The 19,840-nt window shown below is 39.5% G+C and overlaps 2 protein-coding genes across 6 annotated transcripts; one reads left to right on the top strand and one right to left on the bottom strand.

The window, feature by feature from the left end:
* Window positions 1-759: 759 nt before the first annotated feature.
* On the bottom strand, window positions 760-5,081 carry lg5h4orf33 (linkage group 5 C4orf33 homolog). 3 transcript variants are annotated; one of them, XM_018664573.2, is made up of 6 exons: window positions 4,986-5,081; window positions 4,174-4,361; window positions 2,623-2,683; window positions 2,480-2,531; window positions 2,193-2,392; window positions 760-1,528 (listed from the first exon to the last, which is right to left on the bottom strand). In XM_018664573.2, the coding sequence occupies exons 2-6, from the start codon at window positions 4,352-4,354 to the stop codon at window positions 1,432-1,434; spliced, it is 591 nt and encodes a 196-aa protein (XP_018520089.1). In that variant the 5' UTR covers window positions 4,355-4,361; window positions 4,986-5,081; the 3' UTR covers window positions 760-1,431. The 3 variants fall into 3 exon arrangements, with proteins under 3 accessions (XP_018520089.1, XP_018520090.1, XP_018520088.1); XM_018664574.2 differs by lacking the exon at window positions 4,986-5,081 and adding an exon at window positions 4,705-4,922; XM_018664572.2 differs by lacking the exon at window positions 4,986-5,081 and adding an exon at window positions 4,445-4,593.
* A 32-nt stretch (window positions 5,082-5,113) lies between these two features.
* sclt1 (sodium channel and clathrin linker 1) lies at window positions 5,114-19,687 on the top strand. Of its 3 annotated transcripts, none has more exons than XM_018664570.2 (22): window positions 5,114-5,352; window positions 5,549-5,596; window positions 6,468-6,535; window positions 6,745-6,797; window positions 6,942-7,014; window positions 7,432-7,487; window positions 7,883-8,018; window positions 9,494-9,616; window positions 9,807-9,872; window positions 10,607-10,677; window positions 10,857-10,947; window positions 11,183-11,274; window positions 11,636-11,813; window positions 12,298-12,396; window positions 14,431-14,502; window positions 14,646-14,720; window positions 14,825-14,967; window positions 15,892-16,084; window positions 17,442-17,638; window positions 18,351-18,429; window positions 19,125-19,220; window positions 19,386-19,687. In XM_018664570.2, the coding sequence occupies exons 2-22, from the start codon at window positions 5,563-5,565 to the stop codon at window positions 19,443-19,445; spliced, it is 2,055 nt and encodes a 684-aa protein (XP_018520086.1). In that variant the 5' UTR covers window positions 5,114-5,352; window positions 5,549-5,562; the 3' UTR covers window positions 19,446-19,687. The 3 variants fall into 3 exon arrangements, 2 of the variants coding, with proteins under 2 accessions (XP_018520086.1, XP_018520085.1); XM_018664569.2 differs by having other exon boundaries at window positions 5,115-5,342; XR_007813289.1 differs by lacking the exon at window positions 19,386-19,687 and having other exon boundaries at window positions 5,114-5,342; window positions 17,442-17,673; window positions 19,125-19,140.
* Window positions 19,688-19,840: the final 153 nt, after the last annotated feature.

Raw genomic sequence — 19,840 nt, 5'->3', positions numbered from 1 at the left:
TTTGCTCAAAACTCTAGAGACCATCATTATGTGTAAAAACCCCAAGAAATTAGCAGTTTCAGAAATGCTTAAACCAACCTGTCTGGCATCAACAACCATACCAGTATTCAAAGTCATTGAGATCACAATTTTAGTCTATTCTGATGTTTGATGTGAACAATAACTGAAGCTTCTGACCTGTATCTATATGAATATATGCATTCCACTGCTGCCACTTGATTGGCTGATAATTGCATTAATGAACTGGTGTACAGGTGTTCCTAATAAAGTGCTTAATGTGTGTATATACAGTATGAGGAGAATAAACTGCAGTGTGACAAGATGAGTCAATTCAGCATTCTAAGCAGCTATTACGTTACTGTCGTTCATTCATGTCATGTTGAAGCCCCATTATACAATTGTTTTATATAATGAGAGGATAAACAATATATTCCACATCAGTCATGTCATGAGAAGGTTAATACCAGTCTCACATCTGTATGCAAACTATGTAGCTGAAGCCGGGAGTCGGTTAGCTTAGCTTAGAAAGGGGAAACAGTAGCGCTAAGCTCACTAATTGACACAGAACACTTTGCCTTTTTATTCTACACAAAAATGTGTAAAAACAAAGGCCAATTGTTGCTGTAATTCAGGACTTTTTCTATTTCTACATTACTGTACTGGTCCCTCGTGTAAATGATCTGAGTGCTTATTCAACCACTGCTACCTTCTTATCTACCTCTCAGCATGAAAGCCAAAAAAGAAAGCCATTTCCCAAAATGATGAAATATTGCTTTAATAGATAAACAGAGACACTGAAACATGATCACATATCAGAAATACAATTAAAGTGACATTTGTCAAGCAGTCAGAGAGAAGAAAAGCTGATTAACTTCACCTGCAATAAGTGATCAATTTGTAAACATATTTATTGGTAAAAGAAAATCAAGAAAGGTAGTGGAAAAATTGCAGAATGATTTAATTACAGTACATCTCTCATTCAAAAGATGTTTTCACTGTAATAGTGTGTGTCTGGTTGTTTGTGTGTTTGTGTGCATCAACAGGGCAAGAACCATCTGTATTCATGTCATTGAAGTGAAACACACAGGCTATACAGAAGCTAAAGGCGTAAGTGAGCATTCCTTGCCACCATCCGCAGTATGACTGTGGTAGGTCACACACAATATAAGGTGATGTCCAATAGCTTGTGATGTGTGTGCGTGTCAGTGTGCAGTGTGTGAAGGCTAATACGCTCCGACAAGCTGATAACATATTTCTTGTCACATCATTTGAGATCATTAACTAATAAAGATTGATTGCCCTTTGTTCCTAGGCAGTGAGTATTTGTACTATTGCCCTGCCACTGTGGTGTGTGCATATGTGTGTGTGTGTCTGTGTGTGCAAGAAAGAGACAGAGAGAGAGAGTGAAATAAGGGAGTGTTTTTGTAAAGCTCAGGGTTTTCCTTTCCAAAGATCAGACTCTGGCTGGACCCATCCTTCTCCCATGATGCTTTGCAGGCGAAAATTTTGGAAATACTCCAGGCGGTGGCTAAGAGACAGAGAGAGAATGTAATATAGGATGCATAAAACCCACACATGCCTACATGCATAAACTGTACATCTCATCTTCTGAGTGTAATTATCTACCCAAGTGCTGGCTACTAGCTCACAAATCTAAAATAAACACTTATAAGTCTGTCTGTGAAAACTAAAGAAATTAAAGGGGCTCTGATTTTAGACATAGAGATCAGTTTACTCTTTGCAAGAAATACTACTCAGCCTGTGAAAACACTTGTGTAATGTCCTCTAAAGCTCTGGAGGGAGTTCTCTAACATTTCCCTAATGTGAGAAAATAACCCTGATGATGTCATCGGGATTATACTGATTGAGTCTGGGACCTTAAATGTCCAAAGAAATCCTGTTACACACTGGAGTGTATGGATGTTTTGACAGACATGGGCATTTACAAATAAGGGGAAGTCTAATGAAAGATTTCATGACATTGCATTATGGGGAACATGGGATCCACTGTTGCTCCCCGCAGACTAAGAGTCAAGATATGTCAACCTCCACTGCTCTGATTTTGGCCACTATTTTTCTAGTCCCCCAACTTTATGAATGGAGTAAATTGCTGCTGCTTCACCCCAAAACACAGCAACGTTTTGCTATGAATAATGACCTTGAACAACTGTACACACTGTCAGCATACTCACAAGTTGGGTTTTTGGCCTTCTGCAATCTCCTCCTTGGGAATGGGGTAGAGAGCCTCATATGTACGCTTCTCTCCTGAACCATGGATGGCGTAGGAGTTCATCTTGTTAACATTAGGAGGGAAGTATGACCAGGGGAGGAGAGCCTCACCCACCCACCTGTCCCCCGCGATCGTGGAAGTAAACACCAAGGGCAGTTGTTGCTGGAGAAAAAAATAAGGAGAATAGTTAGAAATACTTATCATCTAAAACAAGAAAGCCTCTCAAAAATTCTCTTGATGTCTGCCTACCACAAATGCCTGGCCGACTCCTGAGAGCAACAATATCAGGTGTTGTCCATGTCTAAAATAAAAACAAGAAGAAGTTGTCTCATTGTTGTACTGTGACAAACATGTAGTCACAGACATATACAACAGCTTATCTCTGTACTTACGGGCAAAGCTCCACCTCCAGGTAATTTTCTGTAGTACTGTCAAGGAAGAAGGACTCAACAACTGAGGAAATGAAGAGGAAAAAAACAGACAAAGACCTTTAACCTTACATTAATGCTTTAAATGTGTTATTAACCTCATCAGCACCTATTTCAAGGGGGAAATAACAATAATTATTTTTTTGAGTTTTCATTACAGTTTAATAATATCATGCATAAGTAAGTACATAAACTTTCAAATAAGATATGAGGACCAGCACCCGCTAATCTGGCAGTGTGCTCATTATCTACCTAGATTATAATGGGACTGGTTTCCAATCTAATAACTAACATTAATGAGGTCAAATATGTGGGACTCATTAACCAGAAATCGAACTTACTTAAGGTCAATTAGATAGGATTGTTATTACTCAACCTCATTACACGGTTTAATTGCTGTCACCATAATAATGATAATGCAATTGCTGTTATGGCCTCATAAACAGAGCTGGTTCCTAGTCTTTCAGACCTCATTGGACTACATTCATAATTTGATTAAAGCTTTTAGAGCATCCTAAAATCATATTACAGTGTTATGATAAATACTACTATTGGGGGGTGGGAACTATAGTAACACATAACACATAACACATCCTTATGTAATCTATTACAATAGGCCATGAATGTGACCTTTTTGTAGTTTTTAAAGTTCTGTTTAAATCAGTATGATGGAGTCTGGAGCTATCAATGGAATAATTCCATGTTTTTTTTTATTGGATAGTTAGAATCAGTTAAGAGGGCAGTTCAACATTTTGGGAAATTCACTTTCTTGCTTAGAGTTAGCAACAGGTGCACAGATTGATTCTGTGCTCATATCTGTCATTCATTATGAAACTGGGGCTTTAATACAGTTAGCTTAGCAAAGTAAAAATACTGAAAACAAGAAGGGACCCACTAGTTGTTGTTCTTATACATAAATGTTTGTACAACTTAAACAAATGAGATATAACATGCTAATTTGTGAGCTTTAGATTTTTTTTTTAACCTTTGGACATAGCTAGGCTAGCTGTTTCCTCTTGTTTCCAGTCTCTGTGAAAATTGAACTAAATGGACAGATAGGGTGGTGTCAATCTCCTCAAGAAAGCAAATTAGCACATTTTGTAAAAATGTTGAACTATACCTTTAATTAGCCACGCAAAAACACGTTTTAAAGTGATTCATTCAATGTACATTTAAGAAATATCATTTAAAACTTTTGGTTTAAAGAAAATTATAAAATTAAATTAATAAAATTAACACTTTATGTGCCAGTTTAGTCCTTAAATGATAATTATATGAATGGATGGATGCTTTTTAAAATTATAATTTTGATTTTTGATTCTAATTTTTTCTTTGTATCACGGTTCCTTAAAACATTTTTTAAGACCACCCTTTTACAATCAGTTTATTCATAGATATTCATCATCTATTTGTTAATAAATCTCAAAGCTTTTTTCTATATAAACAGTATTTGCATGTCTAGAAAACTGTTTAGTTTAGACCATACATACATCATCTTTAGGTCTGCGCTCCTACCTTCATAATCCCAGAGTCCGGGGAAGGCGTGACCAGGGGGCCCTGGAGGAGCTGCTGGATCATTGAAGAATGGACCAGACACCTGCATCTTCAGTCCCCCTTGTCCAGGAGAGAAAATGATCCTGATGGGGTCATGATCCACAGGATTGCTATCCCAGGTGTGCCGGATAGCAAACTCCATATGAGGACTGAAAGAAAAAATCATTAAGAATGAGGGTTTGCTGTGTGACCACGGTGACACGGTGCAAGCCACACTGCAAAATTAACTTACAGAGATGCACAGCACAGCAAGATGTGCGTAAGTGTAATAAGCTGTAGTCCACGAGCTATTCCCATGTTGTCAAAGACTCCCAAAACTCTCTGGCTATAATACTCAGCTGGGCTCGTCATGTCCTTATATACTCATTGTTCGGCACTTTAAACAGTATGTTATCAAACTTAGTTAATACAGTTCTGTTACTCAGTAACTTGTTAAGATAATAAAATTGACTTCCTGACAAAGCAAACTTAGACCAATCCAAGTAAACTTACCTCGTTGTGGTTTCAGTGTGGATTTCATTTTAATTCTGGACAAATAAGCAAACTACTCAGAGGACGGTATTTTCTTTGGCTTAAACGTTAGCATAACGTTCTCATCATCAAAATCTAATTTTGTTAGCAACTCTTAGCTATCCAGCAAATTTTATATCAATATGTTTGTTACTGTCTGTGTTTTCACTACGGCTAACGTGTCTCGTTAATCAATCTCTTTACACTTTACAAAACAATATATATGATAACGTTACTCAAATTAAAACTAAAAGTTTGGCTACCTTAAATTGTCATACCCTTCAAAATACTTCCGGCCGCAGACCCCGGACACAAAGCGGAACCTTTATTCTTTCTCTTTTGTACAGACGGGACAACTTAAGCGGAGCACACCTCCATTGTCATTGGTTGTTGTTTGTTTGTTTTAAAACGGACGGCGGAACCGAGGACTATAACAACAACCCCTCTTTTAACTTTGAATTTTACGTCTGGCAGATATTATATTTTTATAAGTGTCCGTTATCTCCGAAAATGCCCTGTTGTGTTGCAGTTCATCCATTTGCTTATATACATCAAAAGGTGTAGCTGGCGAAGCTAAGCTGAGATTGATTAGCTCCACCAGCTAACGCTAGCTGCATCAGGTAACCGCGGGTAATAAATGCTTTTAGCAGCTTTATAACATCTTCAGCTGAGTCTTGTATTGCTGATAGACGGGCTTTAAACTCCCACACTGAAACGTAACCTTGAAAACAACAATTGACCCAACCCGCTGTTTGTATTTTAACGTTAATGCTTAGTAGTAAGTCGTTTTCAAGTTGCCAACGCAAATTGTTTTGCTTCTATTTAGACTACACCCTCAACATGGATGCCGAAATCGAGTTTTTGCGTGATCAAGGTAAGGGCAAACCAGGGAGGATCATGCCAGTTTGCCAGGTTTATCTGACAGCTACCTGGCCAACTTATACTGGTCTTTAAATATTCAGATAGAGAACAAAACAGGCTATAAGTATAAATTAAGCCACCATGACCGTACATCATCTATGAGACGCCATTTGACATCTTAGCCTTAAACGGAGCTGCACGTCAACGTGACGGCTCCATCACCACTGTGTAATGTCCCGTTACAGTTAGTATCTAGTATATCTAGTATCTAGTATATTATCACACTTTAACAAATATATAGACCCACACCAGGGCCATTATTTATCACGAATCCTGTAGTAACTGCTGTGAGTTTAAAGCCTCTGAAGAACTGATGAATGTTTATATTATTTCCTCAACAACTGACAGAGGTCTTAGAATGAACAACACATAAGTAATTGTTACGTAGATCTGCATTGTTAGATGATAGCACAGAGTACGATCCAGTAGACTCAAAAAAAAAAAAAAAAACATTTGCTGCTATTGCAGTATTGATTTGATATTATTAAAGCTATACAGGCTTAATGAATATGAGCCCAGATCTGTAATAATTTCATAACTTTGTATTTCTGATTTCCTTTATCTGCTTTGTTGCTTGTTTCTCACATGTATGTCTTTATCTTTCTGTTTCTCCATCTATCATATTTGCTTCCCTCTTTCTTGCATAGTTTTGCTGTCACTCTGTATAAAAGACTAGTTTGTAATCAAAATTTTGACTGCATTGGCAAGGGCTCAGTATGTCCAAGATGTTTGTAGTTGTTTTCCTGCTTTCTTTTTCAACCGAAAATGCGGCAATTCTGAATGATGTATTGTGTATGCTTACCTGTATATCTGTTTGTTCTCAGTCAATAGGTTAAATTCTGCACTCAGCCAGTATCAATATGGGCATCACGATCAATCCACATCATCTCAGGTAGGATAGGATGATTATTTGGTATGCTTAGTAAAGATTTGTATTTATGTGTTTTTATTTTCTCAGTAAGTTTTTCAACAAGACATACATGTCAACATAAGCTCTGTTCTCTGTAACCTTTTCATCTGTGTGTTGTTTTGTTGATGAAAGAAACAAAAATTTCGTATAATTGACTAAACCTCTACCCCTGCTTGTCTTATGTCCATCAGGTTGAGGAGGCAAGGTGTGCCGAGTCTCCTGCACCCTGGATTGCAGACAGAAGGTTAGGCACCACACTGTTTGTTTCACAGTGAACATCTTCTTGATGCAAGTCAGAGTTGCGGGGATAACAACCCTCTGTTGATACGAATGCTCTGGAAAGAAATACTTTTTTCCCCACAAGTGACATCATTCATCTGTGTTTCAGTATAATGGCTCCTCTGATAGCAGAGTATGAACGGCACATGGATGCAATGACTGAGCAGCTGCAGAGATACCAGGTGAAAAATACTGAGACACTGGAGCACACAAACTCAGTTCTGACAGTGATAGGACATGGTGCGCACACACACAACTGACAAACATATCAAATATGTTCACTTCATCTACTGAAATATTATAGATATACTGTAGAAATATGCCCAAGTACTGGGACTGTATAAATATAAGATCTCGAAAAATACTAAACTGAATAGTAGAAAGCCTAAGACAAAGCTGTGTTATGAATATCTCTTGATCTTAAGATCACTTGATCTTTTCTCAATAACACAGATTCCTTCTATCTTTTTTAGTCGTGTTATTTTTCAAATGGGCAAATCTATGCATGAATGTGATTGCAAGTGCCCTAAGATGTATCAGGATGTCTTGCCTAATGAATAACACACAGTGGTGCTCTGCAAATCTGTTTAAATCAACAGGTGCAGATGACAGATGTCAAAGTGAAGTTGGAGAGAGTCGTCAAGGAGAACGAAAGGTAGGAAAAGCGTTTATACAATAGGAGGCAATAGTGAAGATGTACTGCATCAATCAAAATCAACCAAGCTTTTCATTTTATGAGCGATGTTATTAGAAAATATCTGATATTATGTTGTTATCTAACTTGAATCATACTGAGTGATTATAATTGTAATTCGTATGTCCCAGCCTAAATAAGGTTACAATGAGCAGTATGTTTAGTTGGTAATTAGTTCTTTGTTGGTAGTCAAGGCACCTAGACCGTTTACATTAATTCAGATTAAGTGCTCAGTAGACAGTAATTAAGGTTGTAGGGTTTTATTTAAAATCAAAAAAATATCTGCAAATTTAAAACTGTTTCTTTAAATTACCTCCTTAATATCAAACATCAATAACAACTCTCATCTTTTCCAGGCTGCATGCAGAGCTGAGGGAGTCTGTTGAGAAGCAGCTGCATGTTCTGCCGGCGGCTTCGGGAATGGAGGGCAGTGCACTGGAGGAGGAAGCAGTCATCAGAAACCTCCAAGAACAGGTCCAACTGTCCGAACAGGTCTGCATATGTCCACATGTGATGTCTAAATCTTTGTAGATAAAGTCCACTATTACAATTATGTACTTGCAATGTGCATTTTATTTGCCATGGGGCATAATTAAATAATGAAGGAAATGCACTTGTTTGCGGTTTTATGTACATTACATCCTGCTGTGTTGCGTTCTGTCTCTGTCACATGTCTGATACATGCAGGCCATTCTAGCCTGTGTGTGTCCACTATATCTGCCTCTGGGGCTGCTCATATTAATCTCTTTTTTCCACTCCACTGTCTTTGTACAGCAGCTCTGTTTTTTCCAGAGATGTGAACTACTCTGATTTTTCGTGATACATTGCATTGATTACTGATGTTGTCACAGCAAAACTAGTTTTAATGTGTTTGTAGTCAGTGAAGGAGAGAGATAACAGGAAAAGCAAACAGTGGAGAGCAGGGGAGGACCAGTTAAACCTCTGTTCAGTCCCGATCAGTCAGATCACTTATACTGTGTTTTAATGCAGTATTCACATACAGTTGTTATCATTACCTCCATCAAGATTATGTTTTCACCTGTGTCTGTTTGTTGGTTTGTTTGTGTATTTGTTTATTTGTCAACAGTTTTGTGCAAAAATATTAACTGATTTGTCAAACTTGCCAAACTGATATAGGTCAAGGAAGAACTCATTCAATTTTGGTGCAGATCTGGATAAAGGGGTGGATATGTCAAATACATCAATTCTATTTTCAGATTACTCCCTGTTAAGTTTTATTTATCTACTATAAGAGTTAGATGGACATGTGTAGGATTGTTTGGCCATGGCAGTGATATATGCTCTACTGAGTGCCATTCTAGTTTACATATTTTAAGAGTTGCTACAATTAGTTGATTAATTGAGTAGCTGATCGATAGAAAATGAATCTGCATTGAATGATCATTTAAGTAATCTTTCAAGCATGCCGAACATTCTCTGGCTTAAGTTTTTCAGTATGGATGTTGTCCTTTGACAGTAAACTGAATTTGATGCAGCTGGATGCTGTGTACATTTGGGGTTACTGAACAATAGATTAGAAGACCTGTGCATTCTGTAGTGAGTGGGGGAAACAGCCATTCGATCTTTGTCAGTGGTGCTTTTAAACTGTCATATTTACTCACTGTATCGTTAGTGTGTGTGTGCTGTGTAGTTAGCTCATGCATTGGTGCTATTAACTGATAACAGCAACAACAACAGCTGGTCCCAGTGGATATACACAGTGCTACCCTTATAATGAAGTTGCCATTTTTGCGCACTCTCACAACTCTGAATAAAATCTGAGTGATTTTTTGGAACTCATTAAAAGATATTATTTCTGTTTGACTGAGTCCAGCTGTTTGTCATGCTTCCAGTGTCTGTATTTGCTGAATGCACCAAGGTGCTTGGTGTTGTTCTTCTCATCTAATTCCTTGAAAGAAAGCAACAGTTTCTTTACCGTGTGTTAATTTTTATGTGTATGTGCTTAGGAGAGGATGCAGGCCATGGAGCTATGGCAGACGGCAGCCCAGGAGCTAGACCGCCTCCAGCAGGTCTACCAGAAAACCATCTCTGACAGACAGATCCACGATGCTCAGAGACAGCAGCTCAAGGTTCAGTATTACTGCATTAACATGCAGAGCAAGCACATTATTCGAACATCAGCATTTCACCACTAGATGGAGCCATTATTGTAGAGATGAGGTTAATTAGAGCAGTTTGGTTTTAGTTAATGCTTGATATAAACATGAGGTAATTACAAGCAGTTGAGTTTTACTGAATGTCCCCTTTTTTCCATCACAGGATCAGCTTGTTCAGTTCCAGCAGCACTCACACAAACTCCAAGTGGCCAATCAGAAACTGGAATCGGTAAGTGACGGTTAATTAAAGGTGTGTTAAATTATTGCCCCCTAATTAGCCATGGGATCGAAATGGTGTGCACTTCTCCAAAATGAACTCTGCTCTAATAATTAATCTTGTAACTAAATGAATCAGTGTCTAAATCACTCTGGTAGTCAGCCAGGAGTGTCTTGGTTGGATAATTGACTGTCAGCTTGCTTGGTAATCCTCTAACTACTTTAGCTTTTTCTTTTTCCAGCTTATACGTTTGTACACTAGTCTATCTTTCTCTCTTTCTCTCTCTCTCACCGTACAGTCAATGCGCCAAACTGTTCAGACTCTGTTTAGAGAGACAGTTAACCAGACTGAGGCTCAACCCTACTTAGAAATTAAGGCACACAGCATATTTTGCACATATTTATTCAAGCAAAAACCCATAAAAACACACACACACATATGCCTAGTGCTTACTTTGGACACAATACAGTGTGTGAGGAGAAAGTAATACTATATCCCTCTGATGCATTTTTAATGAGGCAAGCCCTTTGCGTCCCTCTCTGTGACTTGTCATACAAGCAACCTTATTCAGTATGAGGCAACAAGTGACTTTGTGGCAGTGGATGACTGACGAAGGCTCTGTATGGTTTGTTCTCAAATGACATAGCAAAGTTTCGACACAGAAGTTTTAAGGTGGTTTTGAGATAAAGCGCGCAATAGAAGTCATGCCACACAAATGGCAGTCTTGTCTTTCTTGCCACACACAGACCAACCAGCAGTTCCTGAAGACGGTGACAGAGCAGAGCACAGAGATGGAGGAGCTACACAGCCAGCTCAGGTGATTAAGCTGGCAAAATAAGGCGACTAAAAATTCAATATGGCAGCCAGTTTTCTATGTTGTTACGTGCTTGAAGTATTGTCCCCTCTCTCTCTGTCCCCCCCTCCCCCCCCCCCTCCCCCCCCCCCCTCTCTCTCTCTCTCGCTCTCTCTCTCTCGCTCTCTCTCTTCTTGCTGTAGGCAAACCAAGGTTGAACTGAGGACGGCCACAGCAAAAGTGGATGAGATGACCAAATTGCTGCAGAATCTTCAGGAACAGGTGCAGAGACGGGTGAGTGAAGGAAAGAAATGCATAGAGGGAGAAGATATTGCAAAAGAAAATTGGTTGTCCACCTAATGGGAGTGGGGAAGGTAGAGGAGAACTCGATCCAGACTGGGTTTTGGTTATTTTAGCTGTTGGGCATCATTTTTAAACAAAGCGACAAATCAATGTAATTAATCAGGAAAAATTAAAAATCCTGGTTTTGTGCAACCCTGCTCTGACAGCCTCGTGTGTATGTATTTAGGAGGAAGAAGTGGCAGAGACTCAGGGCCGAGAGGATGCAGCAGACAGGCGGCTCCAACAGCTCCAGGCAGCCTTGAGCCAGCTAGAGGCCAGGTGAGCACATGTTACACTGCTGCTTTGCCCTTAAGCATGTTTCTACTCTCCTCTGACCCTGTCAACTTTATTATAGAGCTCTTATATGTAAATTTGAGATTTATTAGTAGAATAATAAAATGATGTGAAAATTGTGTAAATGATTGATGAAATTTGAAGAATCTCAGTGTGTTTTAGAAGTGAGTCACTAGATATGATCACACCACATGCTGTTTTTCAAAGTGGCTAAAAATATATAGCTGCAGCCCAACAACATTAACAGTAGTTGAGCTTATGGAGCAGTTCTATGCTTGAATCTTTGGGAAAGTGATTGTATTTTACATCAGAGTTGTTGGTACTCACTCCTTTCCTCCATTGCCAGGTTAAAGGCTACATCTCAGGAGGCAGAGTCTGTTCGCAGAGAGCAAACTGTGTGGGAGAGAAAGTTGGGGGAACTCCAGGCACGTTGCACCACCCTAGAGGAGGAGAAATATGAGGCCTTGGCCAAAGTCAGAGAGAGCGTTCAGGTGGCTGAAGAGGCTGCACTGCAGAAGGACCAGGTGACCACAGTCGCTCTGTCTTTAGCCCCTTGTTTACACTGAACCAAACAAAGCTGACATGGTGCCACCCTCGGGTGTGTGGTTCTAGATGGCATGACTTGTTACACAACAGCATGAGCGTCTGTCCAGCAATGCGTTCTCTCCCTTTTACACAGGCTTTAGATGGGCTCTGTGGCTACCTCCACTGCTGGCTGAAAGGCTGAACAACAATGCCCCCCATTCCATAGTTTTTATACAGAATGGAGAGGCAGAATAAAGGCACAACATTACTGCCTTGAACAGGCTGTATAAATTTTAAATTTCCCTTCCTTTATTACTTTATTTATATCTCTTTCCTGTTTCTTTATTCTTTTTCACTGACCAAGCCTTCCCCTCAGTATTTTAAGCTCTCCTATCCTCTGACAAGTGTCCACATCCCTTCAGCATTATATAACTTTTCCCACTGAAATGTGTATCTGTGTCTGTCTTCACCCCCTCCCTTCAGGCCTTGTTAAGAGAGAAACAAAGGATAGAAGAGCTAGAGAAGACAAAGGAGGCCATCAAACAGTTGATCCAGGATGCTGCAGTCCGCACCAGAAAAGAGGTGGGAAATTTTGCATGACTCTGAGCAAGAACTGGTGGACTGTTTGTGCAGAGGTTAACACTGAAACGCCATGACAGAGTGATAGTTGTCTGGAATAGGCTTTAATATCTATTTGGTCATCAGTTACAAAATATTTAACAGGTCAGAGCTTATTCTGCTAAATGACCTCCATGTTATTTGTGTGTGACTAAAATCTGCTTTTAAACTTCTGAATGTACCTTATTTCAGCATTTATTATCTATTGTTTACCAGAACAAAACATACTAACACAGCCCAGGATAACTTATCTGGTCTAAACTACAGCTGTGCTGTGTGATGTCTATTGCATTTCACTGGATGATATCAAAATATTTGGTTCCAACTGTATACTTACTCAAACAAATGCATATTAAAATTTGATTGAAATTAGCTTCATATGGCAGTGCAGCCTCCAGCTGTACCAGTTCATCAGCCCTAGTATTTTTCTAAGACATGACCCACTAATCCAAAAGCAAAACACTGCTCTTTCCTCCTGCCTAATCTCAGTCAGAGACATGGTGATTAATTCTCTATTAATGGGTCTTATTCATCAGGCCCTTCCACTGTTTAATCCTGTTAATGAGGCCTAGTATGACTGCACTGTTGGCTGTCATCTTAGTCTCTGGCTAGCCTTCAACAGAGGATGATATTTTAGAGATTAACAGTGGATGTGAGAGGCCTTACCTCGCCTTTGCTTTTTTACCTTCCAGGTAATTATGTCATGGAGTTAGAGGTTATGGTTAAACATTGCAGCCAAAGTGAGGCAGCTTTTTCCACAATAATCTACTCTTTCCCTCATCTTCATTTAAAGCCATTCTGCATTGAGATAAGCATGTGTAATGAGGAATTAATCCCCAAACTGCTTACATTGGTAGTCAGACCTCAGACTTACCTGAGGACTTCAGCACCACTTGGACAGATAATATGCGAGAGGTTGAGTTTCCCAAAATAGGGACATGAACTTAAAGGTACCCTGGGGAGTTTTGACCTCAAGTAGCACAATGCACAACACATAGCACAGCAGAGTGTTTTTAAGAGTGGGCCTCATTTTTGCAGGCATCTAGTGCAACAGACTAAGAAGAGTACTGAATTCCAACTTTCATCATCACACACTGTTTTGGGGGGTGTTTTTCCTTTATTTTGATAGTGGACAATAGAGAGGTGACAGGAAATCAGGGGAGAGATGGAAAGAATGGAACCAAGGTACCTGTGCTGGAGATGAAACCTTGAACACAGTCAGCATCTTCAAATCCAGTGCCTCCAGAATGACCAAAGCTAGCATCACTTCTTATACATATGGAAATAACATTTATTAAATAAAACATTTTAGAAATGAAATACTTTGAATGAATGATCCAGTTTAATGAGGTGAGGTTTGAGTGAATCAGTAATTAGTGGCTTAGGTTAACTGATTTGTCTTAAGGCTGCTATCTTATGATATCCTAAGTTATCTCACATTGAACTGCAATCAATGCATTGCTATAGTAATACTTCTCCTGATTCTTATAAGACCTTTATCCCTTTATTTTGAGTCAGTCAGTCTAGATTGCATCTTGACCTTTAATCTTTTATTTCATACAAATTATTATATTTTACATATTACTGTCATTTCCTCTACTAGTCTGCTTTTCCTATTTCCCAGAATCTTTAGTATTAAAGCCAAGTGCTTGCTAGGCACACTGGAACACCTCATTCCTAAAGCATGGCTCACACAAGAAAATCCTCACAGCCTCAAAGGTGTGGACTAGTAATTTTCAAATGACTTCTGTAATGTACTGTAGTAATCTGAATGTGATGCCGAGTCATAGCAAAAGTCTGGATATGGATAACTTTCTTCACATATGTTTCAACTCAACTTTTGAACTTAAGCTGAGTTAAGTCTCCAACTCAAGTACCTCCTCTTTTGTCGAATAAAAGTTACTGTCTGTCTAACAGAAAAAAATGCAAAGCAATTACACTCCCCAGATCCCTGCAGTCATTGCCCATATTTGAGCTGTGTGACTTTGTCTTTAACAGGTGGAAAATGTGCGCAAGCAGTGCAATGTTCAAATTCACCGTATGGCCGAGGAGCTGTCTGCACTGCAGTTGGTAAGAACCTGTCCTGCTACGGACAAATTCCTTCCAAAATCACACAAAATCCTTTTTTATCTTTACCTGTCTACTCATCTTTTTCACACTGTCTCCAATCCTCCCTCCCCTGACTGTCCTTGTTCGCTCTTCTACCTCTCTAGGAGTGTGCAGATAAAGAGTCTCAGATTGAAAGGTCTCTGCGAGAGAGAAAAGCTGTAGAGGAAGAACTGGAGAAGGTATCTATGAAAGTAATAGTGAAACCACAAGACAGAATCTGCCGAAGCTAGATCCAGAGTTCAGTGTTTTATTATATGGTATTTGGTATTGTATTTTTTTCTAGGTGTATAAGGAGGGCAGGGCAGAGCCAGAGTTCAGGAAGATTGATGCTCTTCATCAGAGGTGTCTGAATGCAGAGAGGATGAAGGAAGACATGAGCCTCACTCTACAAAGCACCCAGAATAAACTAAAAAAGATGGACATGGAGTAAGTAGAACAGTTAATACTTGTAGTATAGCTCTTCACCTTTACTCCATTCCCTCTTATATCAGTGTTTTACTGGCTGTTGGCAAGATGGCATGAAATTAAAACATTTTCAGCCACCTACTTTCTTACTGTTTCAAGTCACATCACCATCACTTTTTCTAACATTTGAACTATAATCTTAAACCAGGTGAAGGATTTTCAGAGACACAAGCTGAGCAAACAACCCCCCTCGCAGCCCCTTTTTATGTCCTTTGTATGTGCAAGAGTGTCACAGGGAAATTGAATTTTAATGTCAAACTTCTGTGGATAGACTGGCTCCCAGTAAAAATCTCCTAAACGATGAACACTGAAGGAACCCTAACTTAAAAACAAGTCCTTTGTATGACTTGTTAAACAATGAAAAGCAATAATTCCAACAAAATCTGTCAGAATAAACTACAACCTCTGTAAATGTAGAATATAATGGGATAGATCAGTCTGTCAGGCAAGAAATATCCATCCATTCATTATCTATACCACTTTTACATAAGGGTCGCCGGGGGGCTGGAGCCTATCCCAGCTGACATTGGGTGAGAGGCATGGTACACCCTGTACAGATCGCCAGTCCATCTCAGGGCCAACACAAGACAAACAACCATTCACACTCACATTCACACTCACACTACAGGAAATTGGGAGTCCCCAATTAACCTAAACTGCATGTTTTTGGACTATGGGAGGAAGCCGGAGTACCCAGAGAGAACCCATGCAGGCACAGGGTGAACATGCAAACTCCACACAGAAAACACACCGGAACCCTCTTGCTTTAAGGCGACAGTGCTGACCAGTGCACCACTGTGCTGCCAAGGAAATATGTTAGAATAAACTACTACCTTTGTAAATGTTTCCTGCTCTTTCTCTCTTTATCTGTCCATCCATCTGCAGCTACAGTGAGGAGCTGTCCCGGTGTCAGGAGGAAGTGCGGCGGCTACAGTGCTCTCTGGCTGCAGCCCGGGACGACTGTGTTAGTGTCAGTGAGGAGCGGCTCCATCTGCAACAGGAGAACTTGCAGGTCCGTAGGGAGATGGATGAGCTGCGCAAGGCTTCCCTGCTGGTCCAAAAAAGGGCCAAACAACAGGTAACTTAACAGTTACAGGGAGTGAAGGGATAGGTGCTTTCTACTAGATCAGCCAGAAAAGACACATTTAAATAAGTTGGTGTTAGGAAACACAGAATGGGAAAGAAGGGACTGCAATAGGTGAAACTATACAAGGCCAGAATGCTGACCTACAGTATTATAATGATGAAAGGAAGAATGGAAGAAGAAGAGAGGCTGTGGAATAGACACAAGGGGAGTAAAGGACGGACGGTCTGCCTGTGGTGGTACTCCAGTGATTCAGTAACATTTTTCCATACTTATGAAAAACTATTAAAACAAGGATTAAGAGTGTTTGCAAAACAGCAAGAGTGAGACACTTCTGACAATTCTGACCTGAGGATGACTAGATGAAGTTATTGCAGTTCATCCTGAGGGGAACATGAGCATCTTCTAATTTTCTAGTCAATAGTTCTGCAGACATTTCATAAAAAACACAAATATCAACCTCATGGTGGTGCTAGAGAGTGGCAGCCAATCCATCTACTAAATGAAATGCCACAGGGTAAGCAAAAACTCTGGATATGTCTTCACAGAAATCCATCTAAGATATAGCCACCAAGAACCAAAAGAAGTCAGGTAAAGACGGGGTCACCAAAGCCAGTGTGATTCACCCCCTGAGGACCATGAATGCAAATTTCATGGAAGTCCATCTGAGAGTGGAGATATTTTCAGTCTGGACCAAAGTGGTCAACAGCTGACTGAGTGTCATCCGTTTGAAAATAAAGCCATGCCACTGACATGGCTTTAATGAACAGACGTAATTGTTGCAGCAGAGGCCCAAGTGTGGATCAACTTTCAGTACCTGCCCAGATCATTCAAAACTTCACTCTTCCAGTTTGCAACCCAGGTTTTCTGCTCTAAGTTTGTTGTTTCCAAGCAAAGTTGAGATTTACCTAGATGTCATCATTATCAGCATTATTTTCTCAGACTCTTTCAAAGGCCATAGATCATATAATACAACTATTTTTATTGGGTGTGTAGTACTCCTCACAACAACATGATGAAAGCAGCAGGTGAATGAAAAATGTATTTGTTCAGCCTGCTGATCTTAAGTGTTTGTCAGACAACCATTTCGATTAACAGCTGGAAAGCCATTATTGAAAGAAATTCTTGCATAGGTGGCAGAACTAAAGACCGAGAGATATGAACAATAAAATACATAGTTCGCACACAAGTCATGCTTGCATAAAGTGATGTTACTGACTGGAAATGTAGAGTCCATTCTTATAAGTCACACAAGATCAGATATGTGTCTTCGTTACCTGTTTAAATGAATTGTGAGCTAGCAGGGCGACCTTATGTTCACAAACGTCCTCAATCTGCTGCCCTTGTCCAGGTATCACAGATGGAGCAGGAGTACAGCCTGAAGGAGCAGGGACTCGACGCACGGGTGAGGGAGCTTGAGGAGAGCAGCCGAAGCTCCAGTGCTGATCTGACACGACTCCTCACAGCACAGCAGAAAAGCAATCAGCGCTGGAAGGAAGAGGCAAAGAATCTGGTCCAGGCCTTTGAGACTAAAATTGCAGGCCTCAAGTAAGAGTCAGTAGAGGCAGCTACAGTAGAAGCAGGTACCTAAGAAAGGGAAGGATAGAAAATATGAGTTGAGAATCTTAAAATAGACAGGGAACGTAATAATAAAAAATTTGCCTAGTAACAACAATTGTCAGTGTGGGTTTAGTGTATATTTACCTTGTGTAGTTAAGTGTGGTGCTCAAAAAGAGCAACCAGGCTGAGCAAACATTTTATGGCTAAATAAACCCTGCAAAATGAAGCGTACAATGATAACCAGTCTAATGGAAACTAGTCAGTAACTGACAGAGTGCTGTTAAGCCAACAGTTCTGGCCCCTAATATGAGACTATAGATTAAATATATTCAGTAATATTTAATACAGCATTCTTTAAAATCAAACATAGACACTGTCTCTATTAAATAATAGAATAAGAAAATATTCCTTCAGTACCTCACTGCCTAAGGACTGTTTTTATTGTGAGTTTTATCACACTGGATCATAGAAAAAGCATCAGCGAAGGTGGAGCACTAAAGATTTTGATAACAGTTGAAACAAAAATTGACTTACCACTTGAAGTTGTTTTGCCCTCAGCGACAGCTGTACTACGCTGAGATGTATTGGAAATATTGAACATGCTGAAACACTTGAAAATAAAGCTTTATAAATGTTTTTGTTTTTCTTTGTGAGAGACAGTTTGGCTCTTATCTTTTTTTTCCCTCAATGTTTGTTTCAGGGCAGAGCTGAATCGGCAGAAGCAGCGCTCACACGAGCTAGAGATGCAGCTCGAAACTGACCATAATACCATTGCTGAGGTATGTGTAACCTACACACCACTTTATTTCTACTACTGGAGAATTTACAAAGATGACACAGTGAATGATCCTCAAAAGTTGTGGTCTTTTAAGGGGAAGTGTCCTGCACTGTAGGATACTGTCTTCTACCTGATGCGAGGAGCTGCCCTTTGCTGTTCAGTCCTCTTCAGCTAATGTTAGCCTCTGAAAATGTCAGGCCTCCTTTGTAATTGCACTCAGACAAGCAGCTAAAAAAAGACAAGAAGCAGGAGGCATTTTACTTAGCAGCATTAGCATTAGATGCCAGGCGGCATCAAGCAGTGTGACAAAGGAAGTTGGGAAAAGTTTCACTTTATGTAGACTGTACTGTGTTAACACTTTTTACTGTATACATATGAGAAACAACACATATTTAGTTGCAAAAGGTGTAAAATAAGGCAGGACTGATGAGAGCTGACAAGAGAAATCTGTGATTTTTGGGCCAATTCACAGGTTCAGGGAATGGTACTAATGAGGAATGGTACTAATTAATAGTATGACGTTTCTGTGTGTTTTAATGCCAGAAAAGCCAGAAAAATATACCTACAATAATGGATAGTGATAATTGCACCACGTGTTCTTTGTTACTTGAAGGTGTTGAAAACAAAAGCTTTAACTCTGTGACCCTCGTGTGTCTGACTTCATGTAACTAATTGGTATGTTTCTATCCTGTGCAGTATGAGAGGCAGCTTTCAGAGTATCAAGAGAAGACAAATCGTCTCCAGAGACGATTGACACAAGCTGAACAAAGGGCAACGACTGCAGCACAACAGGTATGGGTAACTATGTGCTCTCTGTAGAGATATGTTGATGATGCTTCTCTTACATGGACAAGTATGTATTTTTGCAGTTACCCTGATATCTGATTGAACACTGAATTTATTTATTTATCTCCTGTACCATATGTTTTATGTTTTATTTTTTGTTTTTATTAACAGCTGAGCATACTGGCATCGCAAAGAAGGAAAACAGCCATGGTTGATCCAGAGACTGTATAATGGTTACTTGTCACTGTGTTATTGGAAAAATGATGTAGCAATGCTTTGTTCCTTTTGTTAATATGATATGAACATTTTGGCCAATGGCATAAGACAGCAATGCTTTTGTCAGTGCTGTGGTGATTAAATGGCAGCAACATACTCAATTGTTGTTCCAAAGGTTTTCTGGTGTATTTTATATGTAATATTTAGTATGTAAAATGGCCCCTTTTTATAATTTCAAAATAAACACCTTCAAAATACACTGTGGTCTTTATTGTGTGTTTAGGTATAGGGGTTTATTGGAATTAAAAGACTTTGGTACTTGTGTGGCATGTACTCGGATGCATTTGTCATATTGCCTGCGTCCAAAAAACAAACAAACAAACAAACAACAACAACAAAAACAAACAAAC

The sequence above is a fragment of the Lates calcarifer genome, linkage group LG5 (assembly GCF_001640805.2).
Source record: "Lates calcarifer isolate ASB-BC8 linkage group LG5, TLL_Latcal_v3, whole genome shotgun sequence".
In the NCBI taxonomy this organism is placed as follows: domain Eukaryota; kingdom Metazoa; phylum Chordata; class Actinopteri; family Centropomidae; genus Lates; species Lates calcarifer.
The sequence above is the reverse complement of the archived record's forward strand: the minus strand, read 5'-3'. Positions and strand labels throughout refer to the sequence as shown.

Coding starts and splice junctions, on each gene's coding strand:
- lg5h4orf33 (XM_018664572.2), bottom strand. CDS start 4,563: ATGACGAGCCCAGCTGAGTATTATAGCCAGAGAGTTTTGGGAGTCTTT. Junction 4,362..4,444: donor TTGCTGTGCTGTGCATCTCT/GTAAGTTAATTT, acceptor TTTTTCTTTCAG/TCCTCATATGGAGTTTGCTA. Junction 2,532..2,622: donor CTGGAGGTGGAGCTTTGCCC/GTAAGTACAGAG, acceptor TTTTTATTTTAG/ACATGGACAACACCTGATAT.
- sclt1 (XM_018664570.2), top strand. CDS start 5,563: ATGGATGCCGAAATCGAGTTTTTGCGTGATCAAG. Junction 7,488..7,882: donor GTCGTCAAGGAGAACGAAAG/GTAGGAAAAGCG, acceptor CATCTTTTCCAG/GCTGCATGCAGAGCTGAGGG. Junction 10,678..10,856: donor GAGCTACACAGCCAGCTCAG/GTGATTAAGCTG, acceptor TTCTTGCTGTAG/GCAAACCAAGGTTGAACTGA.